Raw genomic sequence first — 27165 nt, forward strand, 5'->3', positions numbered from 1 at the left:
GACCTCTGGAAGAGTAGTCAATGCTTTTAAACACTGAGCCATCTCTCCAGCCCCCAAGATTGAATGTCTTTTTGTTTTTAAACTATTCTTTTTTTTTAAAGGTTTATTTATTTATATACATGATTCAGACATACCAGAAGAGGGCATCAGATTCCATTACAGATGGTTGTGAGCCACCCTGTGGTTGCTGGGAATTGAACTCAGGACCTCTGGAAGAGCAGTCTGTGCTCTTAACCGCTGAGCCATCTCTCCAGCCCAAGATCGAATGTCTTAACAGTCCCAATCTGGTGCTAAAACCCCAGGGAGGTCCTAGAGAACTGTAAGTCTATGTTGGTGTTCCTAATAAGTATGTCCTAACACCAGCAAAGGCATGGCTCAGCATGACTGATGAACTTGCCAAAACCTTCCTCCTTCCATGTCTTATTTATATGGTTGGCCACCAGAAGGTATGGTCTGGATATTGGGTGGGATTTCTGACCTCAAATGATTCAGATTTAGGGTAGGCCTCCTACCTCCAATGATCCAAGAAAAATCCCCAAATGCTTGGGGTTTAGTTAATTCCAGATGTAGTAGATGACTGCAATTAGCCACCTCACCAGATGGCAGTGACCAGAGTGATGTCACAAGCCATGGCAACCAGGGAATATACCAGAAGCCAGAGGAGGCAAGGAAGGACACTCCCCAGAGCTTTCAGAAGAAGCATGGACACCTTGGTTCTGGGCTTTGTGCCTCCAAAATGATAAGAAAAATTTCTGGATTGTTGGATGTGGTTGTGTGTAATGGTGTATGTGTATGGGCGTGGGCACATGTGTTCCGGTGTGGGTATATGTGTTATGTACACATATGGAGACCACAGGTTGGTGCTCAGTGTCTTCCTTAGGTGCTCCCCGTCTTATTTTTTTTGAGACAAGGCTTTTCCCACTGAACCTAGAGCTTGCTGACAGTGAGGCTGGCTGGCCAAGGAGTTCCTGGAATCCTGCCTTTGTTTCTAGAGTGCTGGGATTGCAGGCCACACATCTGGCTTTTACAAGGACACTGCGGTTGACCCGTTTACTGAGCCATCTCCCCAGTTGTGCATTCCATCTTTTAAATAACCTGGTTTGCGACTCAGTTTGGCAGGCCTGGGAAGCGTCTTCCCAGCTTGTATCACAAAGCCCCTGGTGACAGCCCAGAGCACTCCTCCTCTACATGGCTCTTCAGAGGGAACCTCTTTATACCGATGCTACTTTTGGTTTCCATGAAGCATTGAGATGAGGAAGGGTCCCCGTGACTTCGCATATAGTGGTGGGAAGGCAGAGATAGCTGTGAACTGGAAAAAGGGACACAGGACATGTCACTAATGTGTCAGCCGTCCCCAAACACCTATGAGAGGCAGCCCTCACCCACCTCATCTCCTGTGTCTCCAAGAAGCTTCTTTTGCCTCTATGTGAGTGCCACCTGGTTGAGAGACTGCTCACAGACTGAGCAGGTATCCCAAAGGTGTCACACGCAAGGGTTCTGGAATCATGTAACAGGATTAGATGAAGCAGTTTTGCCAACAGGAAGGGCCCTCAGACAATGTTACAGAAACATATTTCTATGTCCAGGTCTCTGGTGGGTGGCCTTGCCCAACAAGCAAGCCTTAACTGTTTCAGGATCTGTTTGTCCTGATGCACTCAGACTTGTGTTTTTTTCATGGAACACAACCAGGTCCTCAATAACTCTGTCACTAATGTGTCAGCAGTCCTGAAATACCTGGGAGGGAGGGGCAGCTGTCACCCAGCATCTGGACTGTTACCAGGGCCACTCTATAAGTTTCCACTCTGTCAAGCACCCTGGAAGAACTTTGGCATTTGCAGAAAGGCCAGCAGCTGCTGTCTTGGGCCACTTGGGCAACTTGAACTTCTACCCTTTAAATACGGCTTTGGGTATAGGTCAGAACTTGACATTAGACATTTTTCTTTAGTTTTGACACAGGGTCTCTCATTGAACCCAGAGCTTACTGATTCGACTAGGCTAGCTGGCTGGCCAACAAGACTCTGCTGCCCCGTCTCTCGCCCAGAGCTGAAATCACATGCATGTTCCAATGTGTCTGGGTTTTAACCTAAGTGCTGAGGAATCCGAACTCAGATCCTCAGATTTTCATGGCAAGCACTTCGACAGTTAATCCAGTCATTCAACCTCAGAATGGGCTTTCAAAGGGACCTTTTAACACCCGAAAGGATGTAACAGCCACAGCCTGGAAAACCCACAGTCCAAGAGAAAAAACGAAACACATTCATGTACAGAATGCTCTGGGTTTTCTATGACTTATAGCTAAACAAAACAAAAGCAAAGAACAAAATCATTTTTTTTAAATGTAAAAGTGTTCTGTCTGCAGGCCAGAAGAGGGCATCAGATGCCTTTTATAGATGGTTCGTTGTGAGCCACCATGTAGTTGCGGGGAATTGTCCTTTGGGACAGCAGCCAGTGCTCTGAACTGCTGATTCATCTCACCAGCCCCACTAAACAATTTTAATTGAAATAATTATCAAGGGAAGATAGAAAGTTGTAAGGCAATGTGCACACCCTCAGTTTTGTTGATTGAATTATTTGATACAGAGTCTTGATATATTATTGTCCGGAATTGGGATTCTCTTGACTCAGCTCTCCAAGTGGGGATACATGAAATTATTTATATGTATACTTATTTATAGTTCTAGGTACATTGAAGAACTGGAAGGATATAGGTTTCTAAGACACTGAGTTTGATAACAGTCCCATCAGCTGATTTCTAATACTTAGAGGCACTCTACTAGTTGTTATCTAAATTCACGAGGAAATCAAGGCTTTAAGAGTTTAGCAAATTTTTCAAATTATCCATATAACAGGTAGCCAGCTTAGGCCCGGGAGCCAGGTCTGTCTGCAGTCAGAGAAAGTTAGGATATCACAGAAACAGAACATGGCCAGCTCAAAGCAGTTAATTCTAGGACACTTTTTTTTTTAAAAAAAATTATTTATTATATATAAGTACACTATAGCTGTCTTCAGACAAAGCAGAAGAGGGTATCAGCTCCCATTACAGATGGCTGTGAGCCACCATGTGGTTGCTGGGATTTGAACTCAGGACCTCTGGAAGAGCAGTCAGTGCTCTTAACCACTGAGCCATCGCTCCAGCCCCTAGGACACTTTTTAAAAAGTGTTTCTTTAAACATTTTTATTAGACTATTTCGTGTGTCTGAGAGCTCTCCTACATGTATGCATGTGCACCACTTACATGCTCACTGTCTTGGAGGTCAGAATAGGGTGTTGGATCTCCTAGGACTAGAGTAAAAGCTGGTGCTAGGAACCAAACCCAGGCCCTCTGCAAGAGCAGCCAGTGAGAGCAGCCAGCTGAGGCCGTTTCTTTTCAGATAGAATTTTTTTTTTTTTTTTTTTTTTTTGGAGCTGGGGACCGAACCCAGGGCCTTGCGCTTGCTAGGCAAATGCTCTACCGCTGAGCCAAATCCCCAACCCCAGATAAAGAATTTTTAAAATAAAAATAAAATTCCAGAGAAACTGACAAACCAACCCTGGGAGTATACAGTTCGCTAGGAATGCAATATTTATTTCCCGCATCCCTCTAGTTAAACATGCTTAATAGAAATAAACATGAAAGGACTCTTGTTACAGTTATCCTAGCATTGCCATTAGTTCGTTACATGACCTATGCCCCAGATAAAGTATCTGCCAATATGCCATCTGAGAGTCACAACCATGCAGAAGGAGGCCCAGCAGCAGCTATTTGCAGAAAACCCTCTTGCTTCCGATAACAGGATTTTGTGGGTCATTTTTATTAGCTAGTCTTCTCTCACTGTGACTGATGCTGGCTTTTTAGGATCTTAAAAGAAAAACAAAACAAAACAAACAAAAAAACCCCAAAAAACAAAAACCAGCAAAACCCAGAATAGAGATTGAGGCCAGCCCTTCTCTGTAGCGCTGCTCTATTTATAGCCTCCTTAATGCCCAGAGTCCAGGGAAGTTTCCTTGAGGGTTTGTCCAGCTATCTGAGTCACGTGGCTCTTTTCCCTTGAACCTTGGCACAATCAAGTGTAGGTGTGTCCTCAAAGTGTAGGTGTGTCTTCAACGTGTAGGCGGCTGTAAGGCTGCTGCCTTGAGAGAGCAAGGATTCCTACGAGGAGGAAAGGGAGGCTTTGAAGTTTCACTTGCCACAATGACGGACAGAAGCCCCTTTGAGACAGACATGCTGACCCTGACCCGTTACGTTATGGAAAAGGGGCGACAGGCCAAAGGGACCGGAGAACTCACCCAGCTGCTCAACTCGATGCTGACTGCCATCAAAGCCATCTCTTCCGCTGTGCGAAAGGCCGGCCTGGCCAACCTGTAAGTCCTGGAGAGCATGCGCGGGCAACCCAAACCAGGATGTGGAAGCCACAGACAGGTGCTTGCGGTTGAAACTGGTTCCAAAGCTATTTTGCTTTTTGTGTCCTGAGGATACTGCATTTAAATTCTTTATGCCTGCTTTGATAAAGCAGCCTTTGGCATGTTTTGCCAGGAAACGGCAACTGCTTAGCAATGTAGAGAAAAGTCTGACTACGGGTTACTACGGATTATAATGGTAACACTGTAGCTTGTTGCCTCAAAACATGTATTGAATTCTCATTACTTATATTTGCACAGATAGATTTGTACAGGGACTTTAAAATGGGTTTTGATGCCCTTTTTTCTCCATACAAGTGTGTTCAGTTGCCATGACCCGGCTGTCATGAAGAGAACCTGGTTCAGTTTTCTTCATCTTCATGTTTGTGCTTGGGAATCTGGACAGACTGGGCTGGGGCAGGCAGAGCAGAGCACCTTTACCTGGTTCCCTTTTGCAGAATGGGGCCACATTCATGCCGGAGTTGCCGGTGGCCACAGCCGGGAGTCCAGTTTTAAGGCACAATGAAATCACCTCCTTTGGGCTTCCATTTGGATTGTGGTATTTCCAGTGAAGGGCCTCTTTTAAGTTGAAGAGGCATACATGATTTGGGGGGTGGGGTGGGGAGAACCCCCAAAGATGAGCCAACAGGGTCCATCCACCTACTTAAAAAAACGTTTATTCTCAACCGTGTGGTGCCTTAATTCCCGAACTCTGACAGCGTTGATTTGATAATTGCAATAATAAAACCATCAACAGAGCTTACTATGTGAGTGTTTAGGGACAGGTAGCAGGGTCCAAGTTAAAGATGATGGGCTCTTTCCCCTGCCTGTGCTTTTCCTTAACTGTGCGATTACCTCATTTGGCAAGAACCGCCAAGCGTTCGATGCCTTTAAGAACATGCTTCCAGAATGTGAGGTGCCTGCGTGTGTGACGATCATCCCTGAGTAACATTAGACAGCATCTTTGCTGCTCCTGTGTTCCAGCTCCGCTATAATTAGGGTGGTTCCCTCAGGACTTTTGCCCACACTTTTACCCCTCCCCCATGCAGGCCTCTCGGCTCCACAGCAACTGTCTTGGCAAAGCCCCTTGTGTATCAGCCACAATCTGCTTCTCGTGGTTCAGCATCCGACTGAGGGCCAACAGGGACTTAGAGAATTAAGTGCTTTATTTAACTGATGTCTGATTTTAGGGGCTCCCCCATTCCCTCTAGCTGCCAGTGCCAAGCAGGAGTCTACATATTAGTGAGGCCGAATCTGGTCAACCTCCTTGAAAGACCAAGGAGATATGACAGTATCCCCCAGGTGTAAAGGAAGTAATGTTGAGTATCACTGCTTCGAGCCATAGTTCACCCCCTACATATTTATAATTTGGAGATGGGAGAGAAGGGTAAGTGTACTGTTGGTTTGGGCTCTGCACATTCTTTGCTGGTGTTAAGACTCCTTTGGTGACTTATGTACCTGTCTTCTTAGGTATGGGATTGCGGGAAGCGTGAATGTGACAGGGGATGAGGTGAAGAAACTGGATGTGCTGTCCAATTCCCTGGTGATCAACATGCTTCAGTCCTCCTACAGCACCTGTGTGCTTGTCTCAGAAGAGAATAAAGAGGCTGTGATCACAGCCAAGGAGAGGAGGGTGAGTCTAAGGCAGGCTGCATTACCTCTGATGAGCAGTAGATGGTGCTACTGGGCTGAGAGAACAGGCTAATTTGCTTAGACTTTTTTTTTTTTTTCTGGGATTGTCTTCTATTTTGGGACATTTGTTTTCTGGAAAAAAGGCATCTCACTTCTTTCGTTGGAAATCTTACGTGGTCTCGTGTCCTTTGGGGTATGTGTCATCTAGCGCATCACTAAACAGGCCTTGGCATCATTTGGATGAACTTGGACTTGTAGAGTCCAGAGATAAGGAAGGTTAATTTGGGGGAAAGTCTTCTTTTGGACAAGAGCTGTAGAATGCAGTCTCTGATTCAGCGTCCCCTCCTGCCCCCATGATTTCTTATCTATGGCCTTCACTACACATGTCCTGAAGAGGGCTGCAACTCCTTGGATGGGGTGGCTCTTCCCAGGTGGATTAGCCTGGTAAAAAGACTAATCCAGGGAACACTTCATGATAATCCTGTGGCCTTGGCAGAGTTTGCTAGCGCACGGAGAGGGTTTACATCCAGCAGATTCACAATGACTTATTAAAGACCGAAGTTTGCTGGTGGCCAAAAATTCAGCCAACCTTCAGTCACAATATTGTTCTGGTTAGTTTTTGTCAACTTGACCCAAACTGGAGTCACCTGGGAAGAGTCACACTTGAGGAACGACCTCTATCAGATTAGCCTGGGAGCAGGTTCATTGCATTTTCTTAATTTATGATTGACGTGAGAGGGCCCAGCCGACAGTGGGATGTACCGTCTCTGGGAAGGTGGTCCTGAGTTGTATAGGACAGCAGGCTGAGCAAGCCGTGAGGACTGCAAGCCAGTAAACAGCACTCCTCCACGTCTCTGCTTCAGTTCCCGTCTTGGTTTCCTACCTGGGATCTCCTCATTAATGACTTGTGACCTTGGAGGTGTAAATTAAAATAAACTCTTTCCCCACAAAGATGGTTTTGACCAGAGTGTTTTATCACAGCAAGAAAGAATGGAAAAGCAAGCGCTGTGCTGTGAGCTGAGCTCCTGGTCCCTTGTCCTACTCATTGGGAATTGGGGATGGGGCTGTTTCTTTGTAATTCGCAGGACTGAAAATATATAGAGAAATCAAGTTTATTAAAAGCCCTTTACACCTGTCTGACACAAACCAATCACATCTGTTATCGTTGGCTTTAAACTTCAACTAGAGTGGCTCTCACCCTTCTCCACCTTCACTGACTGCATACTAGTTCTTATATATTTGGTTGTGAGCCTAGCCTTTAATGGCTGAGCCATCTCTCCAGCCCTGCATACTAGTTCTTGAATGTATTCTAGGCCACCTTCTAGGCCAGGAGACTCAAGTATCTTCTTGTCTAGCATTCTTCTACCCAATTCTCTGTGCTCCTGCTTTTCTTTCTTTCTTTTATTGGATTTTTTACATTTACATTTCAAATGTTATCCCCTTTTCCCTGTTTCTTGTCCATACCTCCCACCCCATTCCTCCTCCCCTTCTTCTATGAGTGTGTTCCCCCACCCAACCACCCACCCTTTCCCACCTTCCCACCCTGACATTCCCCTACACTGGGAGGTCCAGCCTTAGCAGTGCCTGATTTTCTTAATCCCAGTCAGGTCTATCATTAGGGTTAGCCTTGCCTGCTTTCTATACACTCACCTGCTTAGGTCATGTACACAGCGTTTGCCTGTGGATTGTGTTTCTGAGTTCCACCACCTGAGCCTTGAGGCAAGTGATTGCTACTGTATTTTTCGGCATACACAAGACACACAACAGATACCTGTTGAGCTATGTCCATAAGCAATGGCTTTTGGCATTGCAGAGTGGAAGGCCCATGGGTCTAAATCTCTTGTTGGGACAGACATCAGTCACACGCAGCTCTAATATAAAACAATTGTGCCAGTAGGTAGGTGTGCTGACTGGGTGCTTTTCTCTCTGTGATTTAGGGGAAATATGTGGTTTGCTTTGACCCACTGGATGGATCTTCAAACATTGACTGCCTGGCTTCCATTGGAACTATATTTGCTATCTACAGAAAGGTGAGTAGACAGGCTGGCATCCTACGATTTACTTCCTAGTCTGAAAACAGAGCCTGGAGGCTTATCTTTCCCTCCACTCACAGGACAAAGAACTTGAGGAAACTCCAGAAACACCATTCCCTTCCCCCTACCTTGTGCTCCTCACTGGGAATCTCCACCTACCTTTTTCCTGGCATTCCCCTAGGAAAGCAAAATGGCAGGGTTCCCACTGGGACCTCGTTCTGATTGGGTGGATGGAACTGAACACCCTTCACCCAAAATGCTAAGGAGCAGAACTGTTGGGATTTCAGATTTTGAAATTTTTGCAAACGCGTAACAAGTCGTCTTGGAGATGAGCACAAATCTCACTTGTGTTACTCACAGACCTTGTGCCCTTCACCTACACGTAACTTATACAATTTATGTTTTAGAGTACTCTAGCCTGCAACCCAGGGCCGGGTATAAAACTTGACCTGCATGAGCACATATTAGTACTTAAACAGTTTCAGATATTAGAGGATTTTATTTATTTATTTGTTTGTCTAATTATTTATTTATTTTAAGCAGTATGTTGCTAGGTCACTCTAGCTGGCCCCGGATTTACAATATTCTTGCCTTATGACCCTTGATGCTGGTGCCACTATGACCAGTAGTAGATATACTCCACTTTCACTAGGCTCTAAGCACACTCGTTCTCTGCTTCCTAGTGAGACTCAATGCTTACTGTCAGTTTTCTGTTGCTGCTGTGTAATTTAAGCCTCTTGGGGGTTTAAAACGCCTGTTGATTGTCTGTTCACTTAATCAGAGAAGGCTTGGAATACCTATTGATTGTCTGTACACTAAATCAGAGGAGAATTTCCAACTTTGTCTGCTTAGATAGACCAGCTAATCTGATCTCTTGAGTATCTAGAAGCCGAAGGGAGGAGTGGGAAGAGCTTGCTTCCAGGTGAGTTTAGGTTAGTATGAGTCTAGGTTGATGGTGGAGTTCAGTTTCATTTTGTGGTACACTGGAAGTATTTCTCTCTTTGCTAGAGAGAAGCTCTAGCTGGAAGCTGCTTGTTGTACTAGGTCTGTGACTTCTTCAGTTTCAAAGCTCACAAGTGTCCCGTGGCTTTCTCTCAGAGTCTCTAAGATAGCCCCTCCTTACAGTGCTTCAGTCTCCTTGAGGTGCCCTTGAGAGCCAAGTGAGTTCAAGCTTTCATTTGATTAGACTGAACTAATATTATCAGAACATCCCAGGGTCATCTCTTCTTAAATCTGTAACCCCTGGCAAAGTTGGTTTTGTTCAGTAATGCAACATGCAGATTTGGGGGCTACTGTAAATTTGGGGCTTTTCTGTTGACCCCACAAAGTTAACAACAGAGGATATCACAAGGGTTGCCCAGTGACCATCTGGCATGATCATAAATTCCACACCAGATTTCACAATCCAGACAACGCTGACCTGTACTCAAGTAATGGAGTCTGCAGACATGTCTTGCTTGTGTCCTTTCTAGACCACAAACTCCCAAGGGAGCAGGAGTCAATCACATGGGACAAGAATAGGATTGAGTGGGCTGGAGAGATGGCTCAGTGGTTAAGAGCACTGACTGTTCTTCCAGAGGTCCTGAGTTCAATTCCCAGCAACCACATGGTGGCTCACAACCATCTGTAATGAGATCTGATGCCTTCTTCTGGTGTGTCTGCAGACATCTGCAGTGTACTCATATACATAAAATAAATAAATATTTTTTTAAAAAAGAATAGGATTGTGTTTCAAGAGTAAGTGATACTGAGAAGAGGCAAAGGGGCTTTGTTTCTAAGAAGAAAGAAAGCAGGCAGTACAGTTTGAGGAGAGTCACCCACTTGTATACTCAGGTGGTTTTCTGTATAGGTTTCTTGGATGTGAATCTTCTCTGCATCCTACTTCTGGTGCTTTTCTATTGCTGTGACAAAACACAATCCAAAAGCAGCTTAGAAGGAAAGGGATCATTTCACCTTACACTTTACAGCCCATCACTGAGGGAAGTTAAGGTAGGAACTCAAGGCAGGACCCTGAGATAGAAAATAAAGTATAGACCATAGGGTAATACTGCTTATTGGCTGAGGAACAGTAGAAGCATAAAGAAGAATTAACTCAGTGTAGATCACTGAGTCAGTAATGGCGGAATAACACTTAAGTGGGTTCCCCAGCTCTATTCTTGCATACTTTAACATCTGAAGACCAATTACGTTGGGAAAAAAAGGAATATTATTATTCATGGCATGTAGCCATCATTTTAAAATAAAGCACAGACTCGGATGGCCAGTCTAAATAGCCATGGATCTCCTCCGATTATATTTCTAAAGAAAAGGCAGACTTTAAATACACTAACGAAGGTGTGCTAGACATCAAAGACATGTTTGATTCTACCACCAGGAATCTGGAATAGCAAATCATAAAGTCAGAATGTTGACGCTGGGGTTTGGGCTATAGTCAGTAAGCAAAGGGTATTAGTTACAAGCATGAAGGCCTGACTGTGTGGACCCTCATAAAAATGTCAGGTATGGTGGAATGCACTTGAAATCCTAGAGTTGGTGCAGTGGAGACAGGAAGATGCTTAGGGTTTGCTAGCCAATCAGTGTACAGTGTAGCCTAATTGGTGAGCTACAAGCCAATGAGAGATGTTATCTCATAGGAGGTGGATAGGGTCCATGAGGACAAACCTCAGATGTCCTCTGGCCTTTACACACACACACACACACACACACACACACACACACACACACACACACACGCTCATGCTGTAAATACAAAATAGTGGGGGAAATGCTGAGGAAGAAATACTCATAGCTTCTAAGTTTCTATCAACCAAAATATTTCAGCTCTGCATGATGTGGGAGTTTTTCAATTACTGACGCTCCAAACTCTTCATATGTAACACGGAGATAATAATGCTGTCTACCTTATAGGCCTGCTGAGTAGAGACCATTGTAGCGAGTTAGGGACGTGGCTGGCTTGTGGCAATTACATGGGAAGGGGTGACTTGAACATCTTATAGTGCTCCTGACAGGACTCAAGGACAGATATTCCCATAGAGACACAAGAGCAGCCTTGGTTCTGGCTCTCAGTCTGAGCTGTTCACGAGCTGGTAACTCACTTCCTTTGGATGCACTCTGCAGATCAGAATTGTTCCCAAGTTATCCCATTTTGTCCACGGTGCAGCATCCCATAACCACCAACATGAAGAACTTTTCAGAATATATAGTTTAAACATGAGATGGCTGTGTTATCTTTTTGCTATAATAAAAGTAACCTGATAGAATACTTTACAGGAAGGAAGGCCTTGCCTTGGCTGCAGATTTGAGAGGATTTAGTCTATGGTTGCTTGGCCCCATGCACTTGGACAGACATTATGCTGGGAATGTATGCTGGAGGAGAGTCTTCATATGATGGAGGACAGGAACCAGAGAGAGACATAGAGAGTGGAAAGAGACAGCCATCAAAGACATAACGCAGTGGCCTCTGTGCCTCTCTTCTGATGTCTTTAATGAAAGGTAGGCTGCAAACACACTAAAATGATGTGCTGTCCAATACTGTAAAGTTTCCAGAATGTCCCCAAACAGTTCCATGAGCTGAGGACCAAGCCTCTACCTTACACACGAGCCTTTGAAGCTAAGGACGCCTCATACTCAATTCAGAACAGCAGCCAAGTAGGTGGAGATTAAAGAGCATATCTCATCTTTCCTTTCGAGAACTAGGGTTGATGATGCTGACTGGCTGAGACCTGTGAAAAGCAATTGCAGCAGGTGAAACAGGGAAGGGCTACAGGCTTTTTGAAAAATTTCCCACTCCATTTAGGAGCTCTGAGGGGCAACTCCTGGTGAAGAAAGGGCTCTACAGGAATAATAATAACGCACCGAGTGCATTTCTTCTTATCTTCCACAGACCACAGAGGATGAGCCTTCCGAGAAGGATGCCTTGCAGCCTGGACGCAATATCGTGGCTGCAGGTTATGCACTGTATGGTAGTGCAACCCTGGTGGCTCTTTCTACAGGGCAAGGAGTGGATCTCTTCATGCTGGACCCGGTAGGCACTGAATATAGTGTTGTTTGTTCTTGAGGGCTCTGTGGGCACCTGTGTTTGAATTCCAGTTCCATGGGATAATTTCCCATTCATTCTGAGTACCTGTTTTTGGAGTTAGAGAACGTTATCACGAACAATCTGAAGGACCTCATGCAATGTTTTGTATAAGTAAATTATTTTGACAGAAACATAAAAACAGAAAATTGTTTGTATCCAGTGGGTCCCATGTAATGTCCTGGATGTATAAATTGTGTTAAATATATCTCTTCAGACGTTTATAATTTCTTTTTGGTGAAAACATTCAGCCTTCTTTTGTATAGCTTCTGGAATAGAGTTTCTTTTCTACAGAACCATTCACCCTGTTTACATGTTTACAGAGCATCAAGAGGTAACATTCCCAGACCAATGTCCAGATGAGACCATCGATCCTTAGAGCAGTATCTTTCCTTAGCCTCTATAAGATGATAGGTTCTATACTCTGGCCTCCCAGCCCAGTTCTGTCATGACTGAACACATGAAGTATGGCCTGTGCACATGAAAGGAGTTTTTACATTACTCACAGTATTAGTTAAAGTAGGGCCCATATGACTAGTGGTTTCCCTTGTGGACTGCAAGGTCCTGGAGAATTTCCACACATGTGCAGGAATTCCACAATAGGGAGAGTGGGTGGAAAATGGTTCCTTCCAATACCGTGTTATTCTCCACACTGTTCATGATGACAGAGTATCCAGCAGTAGGAAAGGAAGGGGCATGGTAACTGGACAGATGGGAACTGTGTCAGCATAGTCCTGACCAAAGGAAGGAAGAGCTGAATAAAGGCAGCCATTTTTAAAAGGAAGGATAAGCTTTTATGAGATGGGCAGATTAAAACAGAGAGAAAAAAAAGTATTTTCCAAATTACAGAATTTCTCCTTTAAATGACAGGAACTCCATCTATCAGTTGCTTTGTTGAAGAGACTGAGTTTTTATGAAAATCCTAAATTATGACCAAAGACTGCTTCAGAGAATTTGCTTTAGTGGGGAGCTCTGCATTTCACTTTAATTCAGGTTTGCAAATATTTATTGAACACCTTCAGTACTCTGAAGTGCCACTCTAGATGGCAGTGATAAAGGCTCCCAGATGAAAATCCCAGAGTCAACTGACAAGGCAACTGTATGGCTCACCCAGTGACATTTTAGACATAAAAGTTTCACATTATTGATCCCGCAGAACCCAGCCCACCCACTGCACCACTTTGCTAATGTCCTGGCTTCTCCTTATTTCTGAAGGAGAAGAAAAGTCCTGAGAAATTCTGTGGTTCACAAACATGACCTCTGGGCAAAATCCTTTTGAAAATTCCTCTACAAGTTAGACAGGAGGCACCTGTTCTAAGCCATTTCCACACACTCATGTCTAAGCGGGCCTACATGGGACTCTCCATCATTCTTGTTCGTTCCAGTCTTCTGAAAAGGCAGGCAAGGCACAGTGAGTGATTGACAGAAAGGATCCTGTTCAGGTCATGTTAGTTACTGGCTGGATTCTAAATCCCTACCCCCCCCCCCCACCTATTGACTATAAGCCAGATACCTTCAATCATATTCTGAAGAAGTTCTGGAGGCCAAAGGGCACACAGAGCCAACTCTGGGATGCATAGGCAGTCTTCTGCTCTTGCAGTCATGACAGCCTGAACAGAGGTCAGCGTTAGGTCAGCATGAGACCTTGCCTCTGTATCTGAAAGAGATATAGACCATAACACAATCTTCCCAGATCTTTCTTTGAACCACACCGCCATGCTGCTGAAAATAAATTTGTTCAATGAGAAGTATATGAAGCTTTTGAACTCTTTGGGCTGGGGTCCTCAAAATGAAGGAGCTTTGGCAGTTATCCTAGATGGGAATTTTCTCCAGAGTAACCAACAGGTTCTGTGGCAAAGTTTGCGGAAGAGTGCTCTCTGGTGGGTTGGCCAGATTTTGCCAGATGCAAGGATTCAAAAGCTGATAACCTGATTTTGTTGGATTGTGTATCTTTTGTTCAGGCAGAGGGATTCATGTATGTTAACAAACTCTCAACTGAGGAAACAAACTCCAGCCTCAGGGACTTTATTTGTAAGTGGGAGATAGTATGTCTAAGTTGAAAGGGCCTATTGGCTAATAACCAGGTGCTCTTGTTGAAGTGTGTGGCAGGTCATGTGGCCATTAGTCACCATTGGTGACCGAACAGTCAGAATGCAGGAGCATAATTTCTGTAGCTAACTCCTACTACAAGGAATAACATTCCAAGGCCTGAGGGTTCCTGTCTCCAGCTCAGCTTGGATAGACAAAAGCTTTCCATGGGCCAGACTAAAGCAGGACATGGCCTTGTGTACAGCCTGGCTGGTGGATATTCTTGTTTAGATTGCTATGCAAGTGCTAAGCCATGTACTGATGAGCAAGAGAGAAGTGACTTAGCCTCAGTCAAGCAAAAGGTGGTGATGTATTGTTGGGAGAGCTGAGGACCCAAGCCAGACATGAATAGGGCTAGAGAAACTTGAAGCAGGAAGGTTAGGAGTGGATTTGAATTTTGTCTGGCCAAGTCCTGAGCAAGAGACACTGGCTATGTGTTTCTTGCTCAGTTTCAAGGGCTAGGAAGAAATATTCCAACTCTTGGGATATGTCACATCCATGACCTTGGGCTAAAGTGGCTAAAATCAGAGACTTCCTAGACTGGCATTTAAAGATAACACATTTATTTTGAGATGGGTTTTCACTATATAGCCCAGGCTGCCCTCAAAATCATGGTCCTCCTGTCTAAGTCTTCTGAGCACTGGGATTCCTCAGTCCAGCTAGCACCAGCACACCTGGCAGAAGAATACTTCTCTATATAAAGTTAGGGATCTCTTAAAGTATCTTAAAGTTATCTCTTAAAGAAACAAGGGGCTGGATAGATGGCTCAGTAAAGTACTTGCTTTGCAAACATGAAAACTTGAGTTCCGGTCCCTAGCTCCCCTATAAAATATAGATGCAGAGGCACAGGCATCTGTGATCCCCATATAACATCTCTATGATTGTGAGGTGGACACGGAATCTCTGGAAGCTCATGAAGCCAATTAGCCTGGCAGACACAGCAGTGAGCAGGAGAGAATTCATCTCCAGCAACATAGTAGGCAAGGACTGACACCTCAGGTTGCCCTCTGACTTCCATGTTTTGTGGCACATGTGTGTCCACACATACACAAGGTTGCATATACATGAACACACTTGCAAACACACTCAGCTGTGCACATACATGAATATACCCATACACAAACACACAGATATGCACATATATGAACACTCCTGTACACAGGTTCACATATAAATGCATATACACAAACACGCAGGTGCACACACATGCCCAGAAGTGCTCATATAGTTATGCACACATACACACATACACACAGGTGTGTACTCACACAGGAACACACAGGTGGGTACATAAAAACACACATACGGGTTGGGGATTTAGCTCAGTGGTAGAGCACTTGCCTAGCAAGCGTAAGGCCCTGGGTTCGATCCCCAGCTCCGAAAAAAAGAAAAAAGAAAAAAAAACACACATCACTTGAATACACAGGTGTGCAAACACACATACACACAAACTTGTGAACATACATACAGATGAACACACAGGTATACATGCACATGAACACACAGGTATACATACACATGAACACACATGTATACATACACACAAACACCCCTACACATACATGAGTGCACACACACACACACACACACACACACACACACACACACACACACACAAATAAAGGAGTTGAACTAAACATCAGGCTCTCCCAAAATAAAGATGCCCACAGTGACTGGCTGATGTCAGGAACCAAAGACTACCAGGAGTACACATTACTTACAGTAAAAAGAAGTTGGATTTCTTTGCAAGGGGAGAGTGTTATGAAAGGGAGCTGGGTGGGTTTGTTATAGCACTTGGTGATTCTTAGGAGTATTTGAGGAGGAATAGATCAGTTCTGGTTGAGATGCTGTCTAGATGTGGCTGAAACTAGGGACTGGGTATCTTATCTAGCATCTTGCAGGCAGGAACACTGAGGACACAGACAGACTCACTGAGAAGGAAGCAGTTTCACTGCTCATTGGCAAGGGAGAGGAATGGGTACATGCTCTGCTGTTGCTGACTTTCTAGTCTCTGTCCATTTCAGACATGGTTGTCTACATATTTGGGAAGTAAAGCTCATACTCCTTGGGCAGCTTCTAGCCTGACCATCGGCTGTGAACCTTTACCTCAGTAGTTCAGGCTGTCACCAGCATTAATACAGGTCTGGTCTCCAGGTCCTGGAGACGGTGATGTTTAAGGCAATGCCTGCCTTACCAGACCTTAGGGAGTCAATAACCAGAACTAGGTAGACAGTTGTTTGAGGGATGTTCTGCAGGGACTTCGGGACATTGGGCACAGGTTAATAATTAATAATTATGAGGGTTCTTCTTGTTTTGCCACGTATCCCCCTTTTGTGGGGTGAACCCAGTAATGGATTGGAGGCATTTCTTCTTCTTTTTTTTTTTTTCCAGGTAGAAGTGTCCAGGAAACCAGGAAATAGTAATGGATTTTAAGACAGAACCATTAACATAAAATAATTAAACTGTGAACTGATAGTAAAACTGTGTGTCTCTTTTATCTATGTAGCTTCTTTCTCTCACTGTTGGCTCCCTGGCGTCATTAAACTGGGGAAGAGACTCTGGGGACTAGGTTTACTAGGTTGCTTAGAAACGGCATTGAAAACATGGAGGAAAGGAAGAAGATCGTGGCCTCTTTCCCTTGATTTGTTTTATTCTTTATTCTATTACTGCTTGGGCCTCTGCGAAGATGGCCTATCACCTTGTTCTTCTTATGACTTGGAAGAATATAAAGAAACCACATGGTGTTCCAGACGACTGCAGGGAAGCCCCAGGTCCTTCTAGCAGGCTGCAGTCTTTTAATAGCTTACTGTTGTATGATGTGCGACTGGCTTCTGTTCCCTGGCATGGATCATCTTCCTGAATTCCCTTGTCTCTCCAGGCTCTTGGAGAATTCGTGCTAGTGGAAAAAGATATCCGGATTAAGAAGAAAGGGAAAATTTTTAGCCTCAATGAGGGCTATGCCAAGTATTTTGATGCTGCTACCGCTGAGTATGTACAGAAAAAGAAGTTCCCTGAGGTGAGTGAAGACAACCTGGGCTAGTGGCAGGGGGCAGGCTGTCTCTGTGGTGTGCTATGCATGTGACTTCTTTGTCTCTTTAAAGGGGTTCATGTCACTGTTTACAACGCTCATCTGCATGAGTCTGATGGACTCTGTCCTTCTTCATCAATGATCAATCTTCTTTGCATCTGGGAGTGACATATTAAAATGAACACTGCCCGATTCAGTCCCTCTAGGAATTTGTCAGAAGCCACATTTTCAGAATTCATAACTCCAGCCAGAAGCACTCTCAGGTCATGTTTGCTAAGCTGTAATCTATAGATGTTGAAATACCAGTTACTCTGCTTTAAGATGGGATATGATCATATCATTCAGTTTACAAGCTATCTTATCGTGATCTTGCTGTTAACCATAGGTCATCCGATGTTGTCATTATTGTTTGTGATGCTGGGACTCCAAGTCAGATCCTTGCATATATTCTGAAAAAGCAGTGAAGGACTGAGCTGCTCCCTGCCTCCACACCTTCTCACAGTATAGAGAAGAATGGAGAGAAAAGTGTCTACCTGCTCAACAACAAAGTCTTTCTTTGTCTCTCTGTGTGTATTTATAGAGGTGAGAGTGTGTGTGTGGGGTAGTTGTGACAGAAGATACCTTAGTCACAGTTCCTTGGGTGTTATTTATCTGTTTTTCACCAGTCTGGAGCTTGCCAAGGAGGCGAAGCTGGCTGACCAGTGATTTCCAAGGAATCTACCAATCTTTATCTCTATGGTACTAGGATTTCCAGCATGTATCTCTATACCTCACTTTTGTATGTGGGTTTGGGGGATTGAACTTCTGGATGTAAACACTTTCCTAACTTAGCTATGTTCCCTGCCCTACAGGGTCTTAAGTTTTTGAATAATTCTGTTTTAAATTATAATGTGTGTGTGTGTGTGTGTGTGTGTGTGTGTGTGTGTGTGTGTGTGTGTGTGTGTACTGGAGCTGTTTTTAGACACGCCAGACCAGAAGAGGTCATCAGATTCCATTACAGGTGGTTATGAGCCACCATGTGGTTGCTGGGAATTGAACTGAGGACCTCTGGAAGAGCAGTCAATGCTCTTAACCACTGAGCCATCTCTCTAGCCCTGAATAATCCTTAAAAATAGTTATTTTATTTTATGTTAACGAATTTTTTGTCTACACATGTGTCTGTATATCACTTGCATGATTTGTGCCAATGGAGGATAACAAATAGCGTCAGATCCCCTGGAACTGGAGTTGCAGATCTTGTGTGCTGCCATCTGGGTGCTAGGAATGGAACTCAGGTCCTCTGGAAGAGCATGCAGTGCACTTAACCATTGAGCCATCTCTCCACTCCAAGGAGTGCAAAGGCCATGCCAATTTGTCCTCTAACCCCACACTGGTGCAAGCTAGCTGCTGAACCTGGTGGTTCTGATCTCTTCCCCTTTTGCCCTTTAGGATGGCAGTGCACCTTACGGGGCAAGGTACGTGGGTTCCATGGTGGCTGATGTGCATCGCACCCTGGTCTATGGAGGAATCTTCATGTACCCAGCCAACCAGAAGAGTCCTAATGGCAAGGTAACTGTCTGTGTCCACCGGCTGCCATCATAGTGAGCTACGGAGATTCTTCTGCTCCTGGCATGCTATATGGCTACTGAGCTGCTTCTGGGCATGTGTGTCCTTCAGATCGCAGAGCAAGAGAAATAAGATCTCTGTTCCTTTCAGTGAGTTTTGAAACTGTGGTAGCTTTGGAGAAGAAAAGGCTGATACGATTATGACTGACAAGTTTTGCAGGCCTCTCCTCTGGTTTCATGCCCATTGTTTACTACAGTTACCTGCTCATCTCTCTGTAGTCATGTGGTCATCTCTCTGTAGTCATGTGCTCATCTCTCTCTCTCTGCAGTCACATGCTCAACCATCTTTCTATAGTCACATGCTCATCTCTCTGCAGTCACATGCTCATCTCTCTCTCTCTGCAGTCACATGCTCATCTCTGTAGTTACACGCTCATCACTCTGCAATCAGATGCTCATCTCTCTCTGTAGTCAGGTGTCATCTCTTACTTTCTCTAAAGTTGAAGGCTCTCACTCGCTTTTGTAGGCTGTGTCTGATTTTTATCAGCACTGGTTAACCTGGGACCATTGACCCTAGGGAATCAATCCATCTCCCAAAGACAAATATTTTGTAAGCGTGACTTTTGCAACTGTTTTGGAGGGTTTGCATGTGCCCTGAGCTCCACAAGAATTCAGAAAAAGGTGTCTATTCAGAGCCCTTTCCATGACTCTAGAAGAGTAGCTTCTAGAAAAGTCAGCAACAACTTTATGACACAATATTGAAAATAGCCACTATCAAGTGGGAGCCTCATGATCCAAATTCTTATATCATGGCGACAACGTCCTGCCAACGCAGATGTATCTGTGTTTTGGCCAGCTACAGAGATCATAGGTAGATCCTCATGCCAACAGAAACCATGCATTGTCATCTAAGCTGACTTTTGAGATTTTCACTATTTGAGTGCCAGATTCAAATGAAAGATAAGAAATTTATCACTGCCCGTGAGTCTGAATGAAGACTGTCACACACAGGTTTGTGTATTGGGCACCTCTCTTTGTCAGTGTTTAGCTCACATTTACCAACCTGCTGACCTCATGACCACAGAGAAGTCTGCACAAAGAGGGCCACAGGAAAGAAAAGCACAGCAGAGGATCAAGTGGGATTGTGCAGACAATGTAGTGCTCTTGAATAAACTCACACTTGCCACCTGCTTAATTCCAGCAGGTAGAACACAGACATGTTTATTAGAATGACTGTAAATGAACCTGAAAATGTCCACATGTAGTCACATAAATGTGTCCTGAAGACACAGGCAATTCTATGTAGAGATGTGTCCACTGCATCACGACTGTTATCCAGACCCTTGATTCCTGGTCTCCACATTATAGCTCTGTGACCACATGATTGTATGCATGAGTGTGTGTGTGTGTGTGTGTGTGTGTGCGCGCACGCACTCACACACTCACATCCTTATTTTCTATGCTCGACTCATATGGCTGTGATAGATCTTAAATGTTCCCCCGCCGAAGAAAGAGACCACATGATTCAAAGCACTGTGAATTTTTTCCGATGAAGGCTACTTGTGTACAACCAAGGTATCTGAGGTCCTCACCCTCAAAGTCACATTATGTGTTAATGTTGAGCTTTTAAAATAGATCTGAATTGACAAACTGGTTATAGTTAGACTTACAGCCCAACGTCCAAATCCTCCCTGTCAAGACTTCAAGACAGAGAAAGGGAGGAACAAAAGAGCAAACCCTAGAAGTACCTAAGATAAAGATCCTCTGGCTGAACTGTCAGGACAGAGTCCTTCCTATGGATGATAAGGGACAAAATTAGCTCCCAAGTGTGCTCATGTGTGTTAGGTCTTTTGTCAGGTGCCTACTACTGTGAGGGTCTCTGGTGAAGGCATCCTAAGTGATTGGCTGATGTGTTAGTCATTTCCTCTAGAGTCTGAACCTGCTGTGTCTTCAATGTCTCTGGCTCTTCAGCCTTGACTGAAGACATTTTGTTTGTTGTATCCTTGAGACAGCAGCAGCGCAACACCAATAATAAATAAATAAATGCCAGAAAACAAATGAAAAAACCATGCATGTCACATAGGCACAGTTACATTGCTTCAGCTCCACCCGGTCAGTGGTGCCTCCTGAGAGGTTACTAGCCCATGGCATCCAGAGGTGGGTAACAGGCCATGCCTATGCTCACACTCAGGATTCACACAGATAGCTCAACAGTTCACCCTGCTCTCAGTATTTAGGAGCATGCCTTTCAGGGTATCTGACCACTTGAACAATGTATATGCCTGTCCCCTTTTCTTGTTCCACAGCTCCGGCTCCTGTATGAATGCAATCCTGTAGCCTATATCATTGAGCAGGCAGGAGGCATGGCAACCACAGGCACCCAGCCGGTACTGGATGTAAAGCCTGAGAGCATTCACCAGCGAGTCCCCCTCATTCTGGGGTCCCCGGAAGATGTGCAAGAATATCTCAGCTGTGTGCAAAGAAACCAGGCAGGCAGGTAGTGATCCTGAACTCATGAGCCCACTTCCCTTTGTCTTTGACAAATGAAAAACTAGATGAATGGAGATGGGGGTAAAGACAAGCATGCCACGCTCAACAGGTTACCTTCAGAACAGCGCTTAGCTGGCAAGCACAGGGTTAGAAGCCAGAGGTAAAGATATGATTGAAGGGCTAAAATAAAAATATGAATGTGAAAAGAATTCTTTTCTTGGGTCTTCTGTCATGAACAACAACCTAAGTGGGTAATATAGGCCAGGGACTCCCTCTCCTCTAGCTCAGAGCTAGTAGCTACCCATCACATTGCCCCAGGGAAAAGGCACACGACCAATCAAGAAGTGTCTGAAGTTTAACTTAGGTTAAACTTCCTCTGACCACAAACATGATGGCATGTACAGAGGAGGATGCTCCCCTTTATAGACCATCCTCTGCTCTGTGGGAAATGGCAGCTAAATCACTGAAGGGCGCTGGGTAGAATGACAGCTGAGGCACTGAGGTGAAAGGCTCTAAGCACCTCACAGTGATCTATTGCCATCAACAATGAAAAAAGTATTTTGGATGAGTTTATTGACATAATATAGACTCCAGATAAGACTTAAAAGGCGGATCCATTGTTATCAATACTGCTGCTAGAGCAGTGGCTCTCAACCTTCTAACACCTCCACCCTTTCCTCATGTTGTAGTAACCCTCAATCATAAAGTTATTTTAATTACTATTTCAAAATTATAATTTTGCTACTGTTATGAATCATAATGTAACTATGTGATATGTAGGATATCTGATATGTGACTCCTGTGAGACATTCGATCCCTCTGAAGGGATCAAGACCCACAGGTTAAGAACCACCATGCAAGTGGAAACTTCACATACAGCTGCTGCATATACCACTTGTAATCTCCATGGAGCTAAACACTTTAAATTTGTACAAGGAGGACCTCAAGGTGCTATGTTATGTGACATCACAATTATTTTTATGAATCGCTAGGGGGAAATATGCTTACCTCTACTGTAGAACTGGAAGAAATCTTGGCTACAGACAATAGAAGCAGACACAGGTCCCACTGTAGCATGGCATGCACCAGGGCACCCTCATTCTCTGGGATTTACACAAAGTCTGTGATATTAGCAGAGAATTCTCAGGCTTTTAAATGTAAAGGGAGAAGAGAGAGACTGAATTACTTCCACCTATCTCTTGGTGAGCACGAGTTAGAGCTACAACGTCCTGCACTTTGTAGAGCACACCAAAGTCTAGGCTGCTACAAACCATCCCAGGAAGTGAAATGAACTGGGAAACTTGGAACTGAAAATCAAGTTTCATGTCTTCAAGGACACCCATGGATCTTCTAGTCTGTAGAAATTTTCATATGAAGAATCTGTGCTATATGTGGAAAGGTTTGCGTGTTCTCTGTGTGCAGAGAAGCAGAAACAGCTACATGGAACCATCACATCAGAAAGCTGTGCACCGACTGACAATGAGACACTGATAGCACACAGTGATTCTACCTTCCAATGTGAGTTCTGAAGACCATGGATTTTCTGCAATTGCCCCCTTCCCATAACATGAGATGGAATGGCAACATAGACATTGCAGTTACCATTTCTTCATAAGAACAAGACTCCTCAGTGTCCAGGCCTCTGCTGACCTTCATATACAGGAAGGCTGGCCAATCATGCTGCCAGTGCAGCCCAGGTTTCCCTAAGGTTGGAAGCAGTCTAGTAGGTCCTGTAAGCTTGCTAGTATTTCAGAACACTTCTAAGGCACCTGCTACACTGAAAGCCCAACAAGAGCAACAGTTAACAGAGAGAGAGAGAGAGAGAGAGAGAGAGAGAGAGAGAGAGAGAGAGAGAGAGAGAGAGAGAGAGAGAGAGAGAGGTTTTGTGTATAGAACCTATGGTAGGTATTTAAGCACAGCAGTTTGTCAAAGCAAAGATGCCAATTTTTTCCTGGCTTTCCCAGCGGGCACTGGATGAAAAGACAAGACATGTCACACCTGATCCTTCACAGGAGTCACATAGCTTTCTGTTCTCTAGTCCAGAGCTGGGAACATCATCCAGAAGGTTTCTGGAAAACTCCTTTTCTTGTTTCTGGCTTGTTAGGGAATTCATCACTTTCCTGAATCCTGTACTAGGTTCAGAAGCATAGACTTGACAACCAGAAGCACAGAGTTAAGCCATCCCTGTAATACTCACCAAGTCACCAAAAATGTTCATCTCCATGGTAATGCCATGCTTTCTGTGGCCACTTTTCTCCACTGAACAACTCAATCATGTTTCTGTCTTCTACCACCTGCTTTGTTACAAGCTGGCCTTTAGAACCTATGGTAAACTCCCAAAGCATGGCATGGGTAAAATTATTCCTCTGGAGATGTGGACCAATATTTACTGACCCCAGATAGGGAACCAATGTATGGATATGACAGAAGTCCAGTTTGGTGAACTATGAAGTTCTGCTTGGGTTACTTACAAAAGCAGAAATGATCCAAAGGCAGCTGTATCACTCAAAGTCTACCCAATGTAGGTGACGGCTCAGGAAAGCTGGAATCCTGCAACTCGGCACAAGCAAGCAGCTCAGCAGGTTGGAGAGTGCTGCTTTAAGGCAGCTCATCTCATCTCAGAGTGTTGCCTAGAAGTCCTTACTGTAGGACATGTTTTACCTTCCTTTAGAACGTCCCATGTCTTAATGATCTCACCAGGATGGATGGTGTTATCTCAGAGGCAGCTATAACACAACAAGAGACAATGCAGGAATTTGGTTCAAATTATAGTTGGATGAAGATTAATCCTAGAAGAGTTAATCCTCAAACCAGTGTGTCTAGTTCTTCTTTGGCTTTGCTGGTATATTAGGCTGTCCAAATTTTGATAGCTGGAAAGTGGAAGTTCCAACCCATCAAGTCTCCTTGAGGACAAGGAATGAATTGGAGGGCTGCCTTAGTCACACCAGTTCACACTCTACCCATTCTCCTTTCTTTTTGCCTCTTCTCTTTTTTTCATTTTGTTTCTTTTTTCTTCCTTCCTTCCTTTCTTTGAATCATCAAAGAAAGTTTATCAGTTCTTTAGGACCATCTGACATGGTGTATCCTGAAGATTGGAGTAAACTTGATTCTGAGAATCTAAAGAAGAGAGGCTGATAGTTTGTTGTGTGATGACTTAGGCTCAGATGGCAGGGAATGTTGGGCAAAGAATGAAAATCGAAGCTACATTATCCTATCACTGGACCTATTTTGTGGGGGTCCAGGGAAAGAGTTTAAAGTGCCTTATGTATACTTTCATGGCTCTCACTCAGGAAAGGCACTATCAAACGACAGAACTAAAGGGGACACCTTAGGGATTTTGGATGATGCTAGTTTGTGTTCCAGCTCTCTTTCCAAATATAATATAATGGGCAGTACGCCTGAGAAGAACTATCTTATCCCATGCAGTGATGCTCCAAGCTAACTCCATGTTTTCCCATTACACCAATGAATCAGGAAAAAGGTAAGTCAGGCTGAGTGTGAACAAGCAATGGAGTTTTCCAACACCACCTATATAGAACAGAAGAGGGATCTTTCAATCATTCCCTCTCATATAGACCAGAAAAGGTAGCAGCTCCTGGGACTTGAGTTACAGGTGGTTGTGAGCTGCCCAAAGTGAGTTCTGGGAATAAAACTTGGATCCTCTAGAAGAACAGTAGGTCTCCCTAACCATTTAGCTATCTCTGAACCTCTTGATAAGCAGTTTGGTTGTTTGAGACAGGGTCTTTCTATGTAGTCCTGAAAGTCATGGAACTTGCTGTGTAGACAAGGATGGTTTCAAACTCATAGATATTTTCTTGTCTTAGTCTCCCACATGCTGAGATTAAAAGTGTGTGCCACCACACCTGGCTATAAGAAAGTTAGGTTCTTCTTGTTAGAATATCTTGGGCCATTTCAGATGCTGGGGCTAAAATGAGACTCTTAGGATATTGTAGAATTGGGGCAACATGCACACATGTGGCACACATGGATATACATTTAAATAAAAAAAACAAAAGTAAGTCTTTAAAAAGAAACCTGCATGTCAAATAAAATAGTCACTTAGATCCTACATAAGTTACCCCAACCAAAACCAATACCCACTCAAGATGATTTCCAAGTCATGGCTACCACCTATAACTGAAAGTTTTCTAAAACATGTCCTGTTGATCCCTTACCACTACCTATGAAACACCTGGATTCTTCCATAAGTTGAGCATAGTGGAAACATCCAGACATCGATGATACAAGACCTTACCCTTATCCACTCCTCTGCACTCTCTGGTGGGGAATCTTTTCTATCCTTTCTCAGCTCCCTCAGTCTAAGTGGCATAGAGCATCAGAGATGAAATATGCTTGCCTTTTGCCATTCTTCACACCCACCCACTTAGTACTTACTTGCTTTTGAGGGTCCCAGGAGTACATTTGGAAAGTTCTACTTCAAGGGTCCAGGACCATCCCAAATTTAGGCTAGACCATTATGAAAACATCTTACATTTGCAATTTGCTAGAGAACTGAACAAAACCCTAACAGACCCACTTCTCCTATAAAGAGCCATTCTGTGATAAGAACACGAAATATAAATATGTAGCTGTACTATAAAAAGCCCAAAAAACAGTGCCATCAGAGTCCCAACCTCTCTGTTCTCACAAAGCTTCTAGATTCCTCCCCTACAAGATCCCAGATAACTCCGCATAAACACAATGTTTGTCACATATCTTGACTTCCAGGGCAGGATAATTATCCTTATCTTGATTTAACTAAAGTAGCTCCCCCAAGAACAAAGAGATAGCTTTTATCATTCTTGGGACCAGTGGCTTTTGTCAAATGTGGGATCCTGACTCCACATGGGAGAACCTGTATGTGAGGCCACCAAGATCCCACATTCACAGCTTCTCAACTTAACTCAAATAAAGTAGGCTTTTGAAGAAGCCTCAACATTGGACTCCTCAAATCTTAAAAAGGCCTTCTTTTATTTGAAGAATAAAAGCAAGGCCTGGCTCTTGGCATTTTGACTTAATGTCTGTGATTGAACTGAAACTCTGGCTTACTCTTCACTGGGCAACAGTTGCAGTTGCTATGACACTGCAGGTTGAAGAAATTTGTAAAGTATCTTTGGGGTTGTCATCTAAAAACATTCACATTTTAAAAGGTAAAGGCTGTACCCATTAAAAGGAAGCTAATGTTGCTTAGAATGATATTAACAATACTTCAGGCAACTGTTCTAGGCAACCCAGATGTAGCTATTAAAATGTGTGGAGCCCTAAATCCCACATTACTTATGCCCACTGAAGCTCGTTCTAATGTAGAACACTTACTTGTGTACTGAGACCATCTGCTTCACTTGTGCCTGATAGTGGGATTTAAGCGGCCAACCCGGGACAATCCAGAAGAGACCTGGTTTGCCGATGGGAGTTGTTACCTTTAAATGAAGAACAAGACGTGGTAGCACAGTGGTCAGCCAAAGAGCAGCATTTGATGTGGAGTCAATAGTCAATATCCCCTTCTTCATTGGCCAAGAAGGCTAAACTAATATACCAAGCAAGGGGACTTATTTGGGGGAAGAAAAAAAGGGTTAGCATCTGGACTTCTTCAAAGCATGCTTTCATGGTTTTCAAGCTACCACCAGGAAAGAGGAGGGTGGTTAAGTGCCGAGAGTGCACTCATAAACTATAAGCAAATCATCAAAAATCTATTGGGAGCTATCCAACTCTCCTCTTGAGTAACATTCAGATACTGCAAGAGTCACCAGAAGACATATGTGAGATTGGCCAAGAAAACTGGTTAGTAATTATAGGAAGTATGGTAGTCTTACAGACTCAAGAATTTTAATAGAAAGAAAATTATTTACAGTCAAACTATAGAACTCACAAGGGTTCTGGGAAAAGAAGCAAAGAAGA

The 27165-nt window shown here is 44.0% G+C and overlaps 1 protein-coding gene and 1 long non-coding RNA gene across 6 annotated transcripts; one reads left to right on the forward strand and one right to left on the reverse strand.

Moving 5' to 3' along the window:
* Window positions 1-3868: 3868 nt before the first annotated feature.
* Window positions 3869-21473, forward strand: Fbp2 (fructose-bisphosphatase 2). Of its 4 annotated transcripts, none has more exons than XR_005495224.2 (8): window positions 3869-4341; window positions 5848-6010; window positions 7947-8039; window positions 11926-12066; window positions 17084-17221; window positions 18662-18781; window positions 20263-20352; window positions 21084-21221. XR_005495224.2 is itself a non-coding variant. In NM_053716.2 (7 exons), exons 1-7 carry the CDS (start codon window positions 4172-4174, stop codon window positions 21276-21278), a joined length of 1020 nt encoding a protein of 339 aa, NP_446168.1. In that variant the 5' UTR covers window positions 4110-4171; the 3' UTR covers window positions 21279-21473. The 4 variants fall into 4 exon arrangements, 1 of the variants encoding a protein (NP_446168.1); XR_005495226.2 differs by lacking the exons at window positions 20263-20352; window positions 21084-21221 and adding exons at window positions 17307-17815; window positions 17899-17971 and having other exon boundaries at window positions 3871-4341; XR_010058804.1 differs by lacking the exons at window positions 20263-20352; window positions 21084-21221 and adding an exon at window positions 17307-17815 and having other exon boundaries at window positions 3871-4341.
* Window positions 11502-26693, reverse strand: LOC134482657 (uncharacterized). Of its 2 annotated transcripts, XR_010059024.1 has the most exons (6): window positions 26584-26693; window positions 23739-23993; window positions 22276-22415; window positions 13631-13774; window positions 11898-12165; window positions 11502-11764 (listed from the first exon to the last, which is right to left on the reverse strand). It is a non-coding gene; the product is annotated as an uncharacterized LOC134482657 (long non-coding RNA). The 2 variants fall into 2 exon arrangements; XR_010059025.1 differs by lacking the exons at window positions 11502-11764; window positions 11898-12165; window positions 13631-13774 and adding an exon at window positions 16835-17101.
* Window positions 26694-27165: the final 472 nt, after the last annotated feature.

The sequence above is a fragment of the Rattus norvegicus genome, chromosome 17, assembly GCF_036323735.1.
Source record: "Rattus norvegicus strain BN/NHsdMcwi chromosome 17, GRCr8, whole genome shotgun sequence".
Lineage (NCBI taxonomy): Eukaryota > Metazoa > Chordata > Mammalia > Rodentia > Muridae > Rattus > Rattus norvegicus.